Genomic DNA, 13,634 nt, shown 5'->3' with positions numbered 1-13,634 from the left:
AAGGTAGTTACATCTTGGGGCCATCCCAGAGGGGAAGAGAGAAAGAAAGAAGGGAGGAGAGAGCACATGAGTCGCTTACGTTCGGACGTCCTCGCCGAGGAAGCAGCGGTTGCGCAGAAGCCCCGCCCACAGCTGGACCCCGACGATGCCGAAGATGAAGAAGACAAAGAAGCAGAGCAGGAGGACGTTTCCCAGCATGGGCAGAGTGTCCAGCAGCAGCGTCACCAGGATACGCATACCTGCACACACACACACACACACACACACATATATATTTACATATGTTTTATGCTGACATCATCAATTCAAGAAGTAACAGGGGGACACGGACAACAAATGTCATCAGGTTATTTTTATTTTGACTACCAACATTATTACTGTTAAACACACACACACACACACACACACACATATGTATATGTATTTTATGTTAACATTATTGATTTGAGAAAAAACAGCGGGACATGGCAAATAAATATGTCAAAACAGATTATTTTGACAATGAACATTATGTCTGAGCACTGAAAGGAACACTTATAAGGCAAACAAGGACTATAGATAGATAGATAAACAGACAGACAGATAGATGGGGAGATTCCATGGTGCTGCTGTGACAAAAAGTGCAAAACTCACAGGTGCAGGAGAAGAAAACATTGCACTCAACAAACCTTTTCTGCTTGGAGTAAAAAAAGCGGCTGGAAAACGTGGACATTTTCACTTACTCATATTTACATTTTATGTCGACATCGTTACGAGACGAAACAGTGAGTCACAGACAATAAAGATGTCCTAAGAAATTACTTTGACTATTAATATTACTTTTGTCAAACACACGCACACACACACCCCACGGTCACACACAGACGCTTGGAGTTTATAGCCAGAATAAATAGTTGGCTCTCGAACGCAGCGCAGCAGCTTGCCCTTAACTAGCCCCGAGGCCGCTGGAAACTCAAGACACCCGCGACTCGCTTGACAAGCTGCTGCTCTTGTGGGCTCTGAACCCACAACCTCCTCCCTTATAGCCTGCATAATTACCGAAAGTGACAGTCTCTGACATCACGTCGCCCTCTGCGATTTGAACTCGCAGCCGCTTCCCTGGCGGCTAACATTATCCAGCCGCTTGGCTTTAGCATCCATCTCCAGCTGTCGGTTGTGTTCAGTGTCAGCAGGGTGGGGGGTTCCAGTCCCCGAGGTCCTGACAGTGTCCTCTTTCCCCTTTTACACACCTCACAGCCTTGTCACTCCGCATACACTCACAGCACTCGCTCGCACATGGATCTGTACACACTCACCCATATGGCCGAGTTACAGTACGCTATGGCAGCTCCACATTGCCATTTCATATTCCGCAAAGCCATTTTGTGACAATGCAGTTGCATCACCATCAAAAACCCATCGTAGTTCATCAGTATCATTTCCTAAATAGCTATCAGGACATGTCCCATATGTATATTTCTTTTTTTCGATAATCAGAACTGGTTTGAGCCACACAATTATGGCTAAAATGATAATTTCTAACCATTTTGCAAAATATTACAATCACAATCAACATTCACGGTGTCCATCTTCATCTTTACTGCATCTTTTTCCATATGTTATACCAACACTTTCACTGATTCAAACTGTTGAGAGCATTCAAAGGAATATTAAATGTATAAATACTGTCTTCTGCCGCTACTCTGTGATTATTAATTGGGAATTATGGAGAAGTGCTAAGAGAATAAAGGCAATACACTGAATTGGAATCTGAACTGAAAAGATGTGAGCGTCCTCATCCTGTTTACAAGCGCAGACGGAGCTAAAATAAATCCTGTATTTTGTTGTGCTGTGAAGTCCTAATCGCCGCTGCTCAAAGGCGATGAGTCATCAGCGTATAGGGTGTATATCCTTATTTGGGTTTTTGTCTGCCTCTATCTATGCACACACACACATACACTCATAATGGGCTTTGGAAAAAAAGCACCACAAGATCCTTCCCAGAGTGCTAATTAGGCACAAAGTTGCTACCCCGGACATATTTTCTACACAGCGAGGCTGCAGGAAATCCCTTGAGACAATCTACGTGAGCGACTCTGGCTTTGCTCTTCAAAATGCGTGCGGCACATAATTAGGGACAAATCCGTCCATCCATCCTCACTTAGCCGTTCTCTCATCACGATTTAGCCATGGCTCTTGGAGAGGTGCCGTTGTACTGTACACGCTGCGATGTGTGTGTGTGTGTCAGTGAGATATTCGACAGCCAGGCAGCCGAGGGTCAATCCATCGAAACAGAGCTCTAATGAGAGGAGCTGATAGCCTTCAGGGGGAGAAAGAAAGAAAATCCCGGTCGCTTGGGAAGTCTCACCGTCACTTTTGGTCAGTCAGACAGATGGGAGGGAGTTACGCTGCGGTTAACAACTTCGATGAATCAGACGTGCCCCATCTTCTCAAGCGTTCTCTCGGTGCCAAACTGTCTTTTGTTGTCCCTTTGATCAAGGGTTTCTCTTATTTGCATGTCTCTGTTCACAGTGTGTCTCTCTACTGTCTACTCCATTTACTGTCATTTTCTCACTCAAACACACAGAGAAGGACATATGGGTAAAATTTAAGGAAATTCATTGCATGCTTCATACACATCAGTTAAAAATCCACGCGAACAAGAAATAAAATCGCATTAGGTAACAAAATAATTTTGCATCAACTATGGAATGTTCAGGAGAAAGTTTTTTTTTTCTTTGTTGTGTCATTTTTACTGTGTGTATGTATGATCCCTAGAAGGGACAGGCTCTGGAGGTGATGGGGACACGTCCCATGTCCTCCCCAGCCTCCATTTCTACTACGCCCCTGAGAAACACACGTCTTTGGTGGTCAAAAATCAGATTGTTTCACAGTCAGTTGTGACACAGGAATAGATGATAAAGGCACTGAATTTGTTGAAAATGCTAATCGTTTTAGTTCATAGCATGCAGGTAAAGTTAGCTTAGTTATTCATCAGATAACAGTAATATCCTGATTTGGTGAGCGTGTGAATAAAATTCATAATCTGAATCACAGCTAAAGATATAGCAGTGAGCATGTTGAATCTTTGTGAGGAGCAACTTAGGAGCGTTTGGCGCTCGCTTGACACTTTGTCATGTTTTCTGTCTGTAAAAGGAAAAGCAGATGGTGATCAAAACCTTTGGAGAATGGAGACTGATCCATCTGATGCATTGCTGTATCGCCAAAATGGGTCTGAATTTATTAAAAAATCACATGCAAACTCAGTCGGACCACACGCGATTTGGGGAAAAAGGCTATTTATCGAGTGGATCTCCAAAAAATTCCACTGCGTATATGGTTTGACTTTGCAGTATCCTTGTGTCCTTAGTGTGTACCGCATGCGACAGTGCTGCCACAGTGTGGCGCTGTCCAGCTTTAATGTCCGTGTCTCGAGTTATTCTGTCATCAAACCTCCTGCAGACTGTATTGTCCAGAACAGGACTTGGATTGTTATGGATTGCTACCCTTACATCAAGTTGTCTTCAGCTTCATCAACATTAGATAAGGCTGTTTAATTCAACTTTACTACACAATGGAATGAAATTACTAAATTCCTCCACCAAATATATATGGGTGCAGTTAAGTATTGAATCAAACTAAATGACTTGTTTACTGAAAAGAACCCGTTCCCCGCTTTCACAAAAAGGCCGTTCGAAAACAGCCATTTGTTCAAAGGCGATCAAATACTTGACGTCACACACATTTCTAACAATGCACTGATAAAATTAAAGTGTGTGTGTGTCTGAGCATAACAGCAAAATCATAGTTAGAGAGAAGAAACGATGTTGTCATTTTGAAAGTGAACGTGTTGTTCCACATACATCTCCATATTCACACACACACACACACACACACACACACACACACACACACACACACACACACACACACACACACAAGTAGGCTATAGGAATGCACACGCAGTACCGCTCACAGTAAACAGCACGCAGATGCCTATGCCTCTATCAAGAATAATAACAGCGCGCTCCGCTCTGCAAACAAAAACAGATCGCAGCGATCGCAGCCACTAAGCAGAATACTGATGACTTCTCCATGCACCATTTTGGGTATGGAGATGTGATTCAGCAAGACACTAAATCCCATAGCTCGGGGTCCTGTCCTGCAGGAGCGGATACAGGAAAACACGAGAGACCCAAACAAGATCAACACTGCATTAGAGAGTGGAGTTATGATGCGCTCGTTTAAGTGAGGGTTAATTAAGCTAATGCAAGTGAACAGCGCACAAGTGGCAGAGGCGATGAGAGCAACTGAGACGGACAAGGGTCATCTACCCAGCGAGAGTCATGCCACCGAAAGCGGCGAGGCTCACACAGTACCTCGTTTCTGATTCAATGTTTTTTAAGCATCAAGTTGCCAGGCGACAAACACAGGCCCAGCTGGCGAGAAGTGTTTTGGATAATATTGCTTGGTGATGAAATGTAGTTCCAGGAAGTTCTCTGCTTTTCCTGTATTTTTTTCTGCCTCCATTTTTGGTGTATGTGTGTGTGTGTGTGTGTGTGAAAATGTGAAAGAGACCGCTCGCTTGGACTCCTCTAATTAGCCTGCAGCCAGCGTATGTATCTTAGATTGGATCTGCAATTAATTACACGGGCTGACTTAAAATGTCAGGTCTGCATATGAGCTGGAGATGGCGAGTGTGGATGAATATTATTGACCACGAGTTAATTCCTCAACATCACTTCTAAGCACATCGACTTTGCCCTGCGTGTCCTCCTGGGGGGGTTGTGTGTGAGAGTGTTAAAAATACGGGTCAGCTTTGGCTCTCAGTGAACAAGTTGGTATGCAAAGAGTGCAACACCAGTGTGCTGAGAGCATCTTCCAAACACCGGCCTGAGCTGACAAAACCTCTACGTTTTGTGATGGAGACACAGATGTTGAGCACATTTTATAGTTAAACATAACATAGACGTAATGTAAAGCCAGGGCTGCCAACTTGTGACTTCAGCTTGGAGTGGGATTTGTTCCCGTAGGAGCCGAGGGGGTTAGCAGTACTTATTTTTGTTGTGAAACTAAATGAGTATTATTTGAGGTAAACTGACCCACTCAACCTGTCTTTGTGTTTATGGGTAGCATTTTTGATACACTCCAGATACTACACATCTTTTCTTCAAAACATAAGATAAGAAAGATCTATGCCTCATCTGGTTGCTCTCATCATTCGACACTCCCCACTTTAGTCTCTCAGGTCAAATAGAAGAAATATCAGAGCAAATTATCATCTTAAGGCACTTTTTTACATATAGGTCTACATTTACTATGTACACATGCATGTATTTACACATCAGAAGATATTAGCCCTTGATAGTTATTCAAAGACATCTGTATGTGTTTATGTTGGCTGTGGAGACATAGGCAATTTTTAATACTGAGGCAAGATTATGGTATTGATTATGCTCTGATTTATTTCTGTTCTAACAGAATCTGTCACTTAACAGATACCCCGGGCGGCTGGCTGACTGATAGAGGGACAATATAAAGTAAGCTAAGCAGCTGGCAAGATCTGAGCTTTCACAGAATAGATGCAGTGCAGCTGTAACTTGATCTTGCCAAATAGTGAGTCTACATCGATGTATGAAAACTGTGTAACTTGTTTAATGATTTATAAAGTGTTTACAACCTAATTATACACCATTCATAAAGCCTTTGATGGTAGTTTTATATGTCATTAGGCTATTTCACATGCAGCAGTGCATTATATGCTGAAAGAGCAGGGAATATGAAATCATGCAAGCAATTGAACAATATGTTCTGGTTTTGCCTGCGTTACTATTGTAGAGAGAATCAACTTGATTCACGTCAGCTGGCTGTCTAATTAATGGAAGCCTTTATGCAGCTCAAAATATCAGGACAGCAGTGCACTTTGCTGAATGTTAAGTTGCAAAGTGGAGTGGACCGGCATATTCCAGAGGTGCCTGTCCTCCTGGATGAATAAACACGGATACAAGGTGGTGTTATGGCTGTCGCTTATGAATGTTTCCACTTTGTTTCTGAGAAATCACACTTTTCTGTCAATTTGGTGAATCAAATGACACGAAATAGTGTAGTGCCCATGAGCCTCAGCGACTGCTGTAGTGAAGAGGTCAGCTCAAGCCACAAAATATATTCAAATATATTGAATTTAATCCATCATATTCCAAATTGGTGGTTACAAACCACCATTGATTGAAGAAGGTGTGTATAAAGTCGATTCAAAGCTACGTAGTTCAACTTCCCCGAGGCCGCGACAGAATGTGAAGCTCAACGATTGGCTGTTTCTCGAGGCAATGCACTATGGGACTTGCAGTTGATTCATCTCCTGATGTTTTACATCTTGTGACTTTGACGTTTTTTATAATTAACCTGAATTATTTCAATGCAGTTCTTGTTTGTTTGGTCTGGTGAGTCAACCGGGAGAGTTTTGTGCCAGTGTAAGTGTTGGAAATGTGGTCATGCAACAGTACATTTGGGAAAATGGATGGGATTTTGTACTTTCTGAACCACGGCCGCCCAAAATAACCCCGCTCACTTCACAACTCCATAGAAAAGCTATGTAGCTGGCTGGCTAGTTAGTTGATGACGAAGAGACTGCTTAGCTGGCTGCGGCAGGTAAAAAGAGTCCTGATTGAGTTAGCTGCTTGAGGAAACATCAAGAAGTAGCACTATTAACGGCTGAAGGAGTTGCTGGCTCTAGCACGTAAAAAAAAAATGTTGAGATGAGGCAAAATCAGGACAAGCGGCGTCATGTTGTCCGCCAGAAAAGTGCAGAGCAGGCAAACCAGGTAGGCAAATTCTGACATCTTAAGTGAAGAGTGTGTGTGTGCCTGCGCATATGTGTGTGTGTGTGTGTGTGTGTGTGTGTGTGTGCAAGAGACATTCGGCAGAGGATGTGCAGCGGCGGCCTGCACACGGCGGCTCTGTAAACATGAGACAAACACAGAGCAGCGCTCGCGGTAACCAGGCTACAGGACAGAAACACATTTAACATCCGCCTAACAATGGACGTTTCCCATCCACTCATGAAAGACAAGAGCAACAGTGATAGAAAGACGGAGTGATGGAGGGAGAGGAACAGAGGGGCACTGTTGATGTAGGGAGAGAAAAAAATGTTCGGCTATTAGCCCGGCCGGCCTGCGCCCAGAAGCTCTCGGCTCGATCTCTGATCACGATGCAGATGAGGGCGAGAAAAGCAGAGAGGAGAGAGAGAGAGAGAGCGTAAACGGCGGAGGGAAAAACAAAGAGAGGAGACAGAGACAGAGAGAGAGAGCTGGTGTTAAACATCCTCAGGGTACCTCAGAACCTGTGGTTGTACACGCTGCTGTGTTTATGTGACTGTGAGCCTAGGTGTTTGTGTGTGTGTGTGTGTGTGTGTGTGTGTGTGTGTGTGTGTGTGTGGGTGTGTGTCTACACTGACCTTGAGTTTGCAGCCCCAAGTAATACCTCTTGTTGTCACCCTCATCATCATTCCCTCCCTCTCCTCTCACACTCTCCGTCTCCCGCCCGGTATCAGGCCCCCTTCAGGGAGCACAAAATTTGTTACAATAAAATAAGTTTTACTTTACCCTGTCCACCATTATAAAGCTGGTTTCCAAGGGCTATTGCCTATATGTGTGTGTGTGTGTGTGTGTGTGTTTGTGTTTGGTCGTGACAATAGCTTATGAGAAAAAGAGAACCTGCCATGTTTTATGACTGTGTTTGGGTTACCTGCAGCACCCGGAGCACCCACACACAGGCAAGGACACATGTACACACGCATGCACACGCAAGCACACACACATACACACACACACACACACACACACACGCACACATGCATTTCCATGTCATCATCACTCATGCAGGAGCATTTGGGCAACCTCTTTCACCAGCCTTGCTCTGGGAGAGTGGGGACATAATTCACACACACACACACGCACACACACACTAAGAAAACAAGTTCTCCCTAGCCTCTGCATGGATGCTGGAGTCTGGTATGTTTTTTTTTTTTTTTTTTTTAAATCATGTTAAAAATTAAGTGATCATATAGAATCTTAAATTTTGTATCTGATCGTCTGTGTTCCAGCAGCCCTGTGGGGTTGCGGCCACTCTTGCTGTAACTGCAGGGAGGAGGGCGGGGCCACCAACACTCCCAGCCAATCAGCAGCCAGTGGCTCATTAATCATGAATGATGGTCTAACAGCTTGTTAGATTCTCTGGAAATTCCCTGGGCAACACGTTACTTAAAATGCTCTCCACCTCCACATCATGCCATGATGTCATAACAACATGGCTGCTCACAACATCAATGGAAAAAATAATATGATCTGTCAGATACTGTATGTTTGAAGGCAATCCAATCAAGCCTCAAAAAATGTTCCATAGTGTACCTTTAACATTGCAAGCAAGGTGGGTTTTTGGATAAATAATAATAGCTGATTAAACTAATAAAATTAAAAGTTGGCATAATGAGCTATTGTCAATGTCTTCTTAACATCAGGCAGCATGTTACCTGCGGTGACTGGGACCGCTGCATTTTCTAGCTCTGTGTCACGGTTTTGCGTCCCCATTATGTAATTGGTTTCTATCAGAAGTAAAAAATAAAAGAAAAACAAAACAGACCACACATCAACGCAGCGATCGCGCCGAAGACAAGCATCACTGTGTTGGCAGCGCTGTCAATCACAGCTCGCTGTCTGGTTGTAAAATCGGAGGCACGCATGTCAGTAATGACGCATCCGCGGCTTCCAGCCTCCCACATCCGACCACCGCTGAACGCGGCGTTAGTCAGTATGGATCGCAGAGTGTTACACCGATGAAAATGCCTGATAGGACAGAGTTACATAAGATTAAAACGGGCTCACACAAGGAAGAAAGAGAGAAGGAAAGAGAAAATGAATCATGTAAAAGCCTGTGTGTGAAAAGGTGCATTAGAGGGGTGCGCTGAACAACGCCGCCTGAGCTTAAGCAAAGTGTGTCTGGCCCTACCTGATGCACTACGCTCATTAATAAAAGGTCTACACTGTTTGGACAACACGGTCTGCAGACCCTCTAAAGCCGTAGATTCATGGTCACCTCTGTCAAGGGAGCTTTTAAAGAAGTGCAGAACCGAGCGCCAGGGCTCACACAGCACCTGCGGACGTGACGAGGACAACCTGGCGACGCGGAGCTAAAGGAGTAGTACACCAAGTTTTTCAAAGACAGGCCTTGCTGGTCGGCTTACCTGTTGAGTTTGAGTTTATTTAGAGGCTCCATCACTGTGTAAGGACTGCACAAGCCCACAGTTCATAGAAAACAAAACAACATCCCGCTTACAATTTCACAGTAGGCAGGGAAAAACTCACCCTAAAATACTCCCATTAAAAAATAATAATAACGTTAAGTAAAAAATAAAAAAATAAGTGATGAGAAAATGGAAACCAAAATCATCCTTTGTTCCCTTTAATTCATTGGCTGCAGTACCCCCAGACACAATATTGAGTAATAGCAGGTAACCGGCATTATCTCTAAATAAGAAAATGAGAAATGAGAATGCAGTAGTTTTATGGTCATTGATGTTAAAAGAAACAGAGCCTGAAGTGAAGTCTGGCAGTTTTCTATGTGATATCGGTGAAATAACACGATGTTGTTTTTGTTTTGTTTTTTGAGTACTGGGATTCACCTGAAATAGCTCCAGGAATAAACTTTTTTTTTTTTTTTTTTAAATGATATTTCATTTTTAAAATGAACAAATCTACAGACCACACAGTACAATCCACTATGAACATCACCACTGAAACGTCGCAGTGCTGATTATGCTCCATCGCTCAACACATGTACGTTAAATAAGCAAAGGAGCAAAGGAGCGAAAGAGCGATCTCCCAGCGATTCTGGATGATTTCGGCCTCTGTGTTCTCGTCACCGACCGGGAAATCTGAGCACCTCCTCAAACTTCACAAACCTCCTTCAGTCGTACAAACGCCGACTTACTTGGCACTCTGTTGATGGCCCCGCAGCGGCCGGAGCACTCGGACGGTGCGGATGGCAGACAGACTGGCGTTATGGCCGTCCAGAGAGTACTCCATCATCCTGGAGGGGGAGAGAGAGAGGGAGAGATTGACGATGTTCTTTGATCAAACATTTTGTAAGGAGAGATGAAAAAACACACCCACTTACACGTGTACCCAAACTCATAGACGTTCATCGACATTATTGCAAAAATCTATAATGTCAGCAGCCCACATGAGCACAGTGACATTTTAATACATGCAGTAGCGGATTTTCCACTGTGTATACTGCAGTTCTGAAATATAGTAAATGTGACAGAGAGAGAGAGAGAGAGAGAGAGAGAGAGAGGGAGAGAGAGAGAGAAGAAAAAAACAAGGAGCTACAAAAAGCAACACTAAGTCACAACGTGGGGCACCTACGCAAAGGCCACCTCTATCAATTCTGTTTAGAGCATGACAAGTTATGTGGTGTGATGCACAGAAAACACACACACACACACACACACACACACACACACACAGGAAAAGCATGCACCAGTATCACACCTCTGTCATGTGTGAAACATGTGTACACTTATTTACTCTGTCTTCAGGCATGAAACTCAGAGTCTGTGTGTGTGTGTGTGTGTGTGTGTGTGTGTGTGCGAGCGTATATGTCATGATTTACCTCTGAGTGACAGGGACAAATTAAGCGTCGTTTTTTTTTTTTTTTGTCCAAGGTGACCGCTAGTCTTTCTGCGTGGATGACACAGAAAAGTGGGCGAATTCTAGGTGTGAGAGAAAGGCACTGTGGGATACCAACCCTGCCATGACGATGAAGAAGTCGAGCCGGTTCCACGTGTCGCCGAGGTAACACTTGGAGCCGAAGATGCCCAGAGCCACCATCTTGATGACCATCTCCACGGCAAAGAACGCAAAGATGCAGTCATCCAACACCTGGAAAATCAACACAAACAGTTAAAAAATTCATGTTTGGATCGACTTTTCTACCAAAAGATGAGGCCAAGTCCTTGTTAAGGCTCCTCATCAGCGGTGAATCACATTTGAAAGAAACAGTAGAGGTGTGAAACTTGTTTGCCTTGGAAAAAAACCCAAAAAAAACCCCTGTCTCCATTAGCTTATTTCATCCCAGTGGGGGGGGGACTCCGTCGTTGCTTAGTTATGTTTTTGTCTCAATTAATTAGACAGCTACCATACCAAAGAATGTCTGCATTTGAAAATAATGAGCCCATCTCAACACGCCAAGAATCAACACGGCGCTGCAGCGAGAGCACAGAAGAAACAAATGAAACAAACGAGACAAATGAGACCAGACTGCCAAAGAGAATGCATCAACTTTTCATTAGCGTTCATTTATTAATTGTTCTTTTTTTTTTTTTATTGTTATTGCCCTACCAGATGCTGATTTTGTGAAACAGGTAGCAACACACAAAACACATGGTGAAGTCCCCAGTATATAAAACACGTGGCATTTACAGTCTGTCAGTGATCATCCTTTAGCCCACATTGTAAACTTTGGCAAGACGTACCGTAGTGACATTATTAAAAAGTCTGGCCAGCTGATGCTCACGCCACTTTAGCTTTTTAGCAGTGAAGTGGAAGGGCCGCCTGAGAGCCAACCAGGACACAATGCTATTTAAATTATTCTAAAGCAATTTGAATTTGTTTTCTGCGCATGACAGGTGGCTAAATAAAGTTCAGTCATTCTTTCAACACAGCTAGACACAGGACAGTGAAGACAAAAGTACCAAAATGTAGAGTAATGTAACATGATACTGGTGTTTTTTTTAACCACTGGTAATCCAAAACCCCTACGTTATATCATATAAAGGAACAGGTCACCCAAAATCCATCCATTTTGCCATTGTTCCTAGGCAGGAAATAGTTCCCAGTGAAACTGTTTGTCTAAGAGGGCAGTGGATTATATTGGGTGTCTGTTATGTGTCATTGTTCATTGGAAAGAGCTGTTGCTTTTGAGGGTTTTTTTGCAGGTAAATTTTTAATGGCTTAAGCTGCACAAAAGAATACCCATCCAGCTCAACTGTATTTAGGTGAAGGGAGACAGAGAGGATCGTGGCAGACTGGAAACCTCACCAAATCACACAGAAACAGATGAACTGTTCCTTTTACCTCTGAGCAATTTTGCCCCTGGCTGTCATTTTAATCGGTGTTGTCGTGTATACCACTTTTTGATCAAATATTCTGTCATTTCGTATATATGTTCGTATTTGTGATGATTAAATAAATGTCACCGGAAATAGTGAAGTGAGGCGCTGTGGCTTTGATTTTCATGTGCGTTTATACACTTTATGTTTAATCTTCTCTGAAGTCATGATTGGTGCAAGCAGAATTAAGCTGCCAATTGCATTAAAGAGCCCCTGTGCTTGTGATTACTGGAGGGAGCCGCAGATGTAATATAGACCCTGCTGTGAACAGACTATAGGGAAACCGATAGTAATGCGACGGTTTTCAAGTTCTCTGCAGCAGTCCCCCGCTCTGTGATTGTTTTTTGCTTGCGGATTCTGCAGAGAGCCTTTCCAGTCGCGACGACGCCACTTTGATGAATGCGATGCGGGCTGGAAGTGTATAAGAAAACGTTTAAAAAATGACACCTCCCTCCCTGCATTTGAAGAGCCCTCTCTTTTCTGGTTTGAAATTGCCATTCATTCAGATGGGATCGGCCGTCCCAACACATCTACAGGAAGGTACTTTTCAAGAGTGATGAGAGACCTTAAAGTTGTGAGTACCAAAGCATCAAAAGTGATGAAAAAATTACAGTCTGCCTACTCAATACCCTCCCAACGGGTGAAAGCTAGCTATCCACCATGATAATTACCAGAGAGACCCATTTATTCAATCACACTGGGAAAACCTGCATGAACATTTGGGGCGATAGGTTGTCATGCAAAGGGAGAAAAATGAACGTGACGTGACGATCTACATTTCAGTGACACCCACCTGTAGGATGAGGCACCACTCCGACTGGCAGGAGACGTCTTCGCAGGGCTGGAACATCCCCAGGGTCACACAGTTGAGCAGGATCACCAGCATGGACACGTGCTCGAACCACGTGGAGGAACAGGTTAAGGTCAAAACGCACAGAAAACAGCAAACCACCGCCACAAGAGAGCGAAGCACATTACAAACTGATTAAGGAGTCATTGTGGAAGCCGTAACAACCTCATGAGCCGAGCGCTTAATTCCTCATAATATAATTAAAGGCAGATTGAAGATGTTCACAGCTCTGTTTGGACAAGATTAGGTTTGCAGGGGGAAGTCAGGCATGGCGCGGACAGCGATATTAGGCCCGCATGAATCAATCATGTCAGCGTTTTTCCACAGATGACCTCGGCGATTACAACAAAACAAATTACCCTGCGTCTTCTGATAAGTTTAATCCCTTCTGAATGGAAAGCCACGCATTCAATTTAAAAGACAGGTGTTTCCGCAAAAGGCTCGCTCTGCCGTCAGCTGCCGTGAGCCGACTTTCTTTTATTTTATTAATTTGCTTTTGAAATCTGCTAGAGTGCATTATCGCATCTTTTACTGGAACATCTGTACACAACCGCTGTGCGCTGCTGCAGCGGGCTGCTGTTCCAGGCATATGAGAGCAGTCTCTCACCGAGTTAACTACTTTATCACAAGCAGGAGGGG

The 13,634-nt window shown here is 43.8% G+C and overlaps 1 protein-coding gene across 1 annotated transcript in view; it reads right to left on the bottom strand.

The window, feature by feature from the left end:
- cacna1ha (calcium channel, voltage-dependent, T type, alpha 1H subunit a) overlaps window positions 1-13,052 on the bottom strand; it is a gene marked incomplete at its 3' end in the record, with an annotated part of 92,040 nt that extends 78,988 nt beyond the window's left edge. The window contains 5 exon segments of the mRNA XM_030057147.1: window positions 80-239; window positions 9,964-9,982; window positions 9,984-10,062; window positions 10,783-10,916; window positions 12,939-13,052. Coding sequence (XP_029913007.1) covers window positions 80-239; window positions 9,964-9,982; window positions 9,984-10,062; window positions 10,783-10,916; window positions 12,939-13,031 — 485 coding nt within the window.
- Window positions 13,053-13,634: the final 582 nt, after the last annotated feature.

The sequence above is a fragment of the Myripristis murdjan genome, chromosome 8 (genome assembly GCF_902150065.1).
Source record: "Myripristis murdjan chromosome 8, fMyrMur1.1, whole genome shotgun sequence".
Classification (NCBI taxonomy): Eukaryota; Metazoa; Chordata; class Actinopteri; order Holocentriformes; family Holocentridae; genus Myripristis; species Myripristis murdjan.
This window is presented reverse-complemented; position numbering and strand designations above follow the sequence as displayed.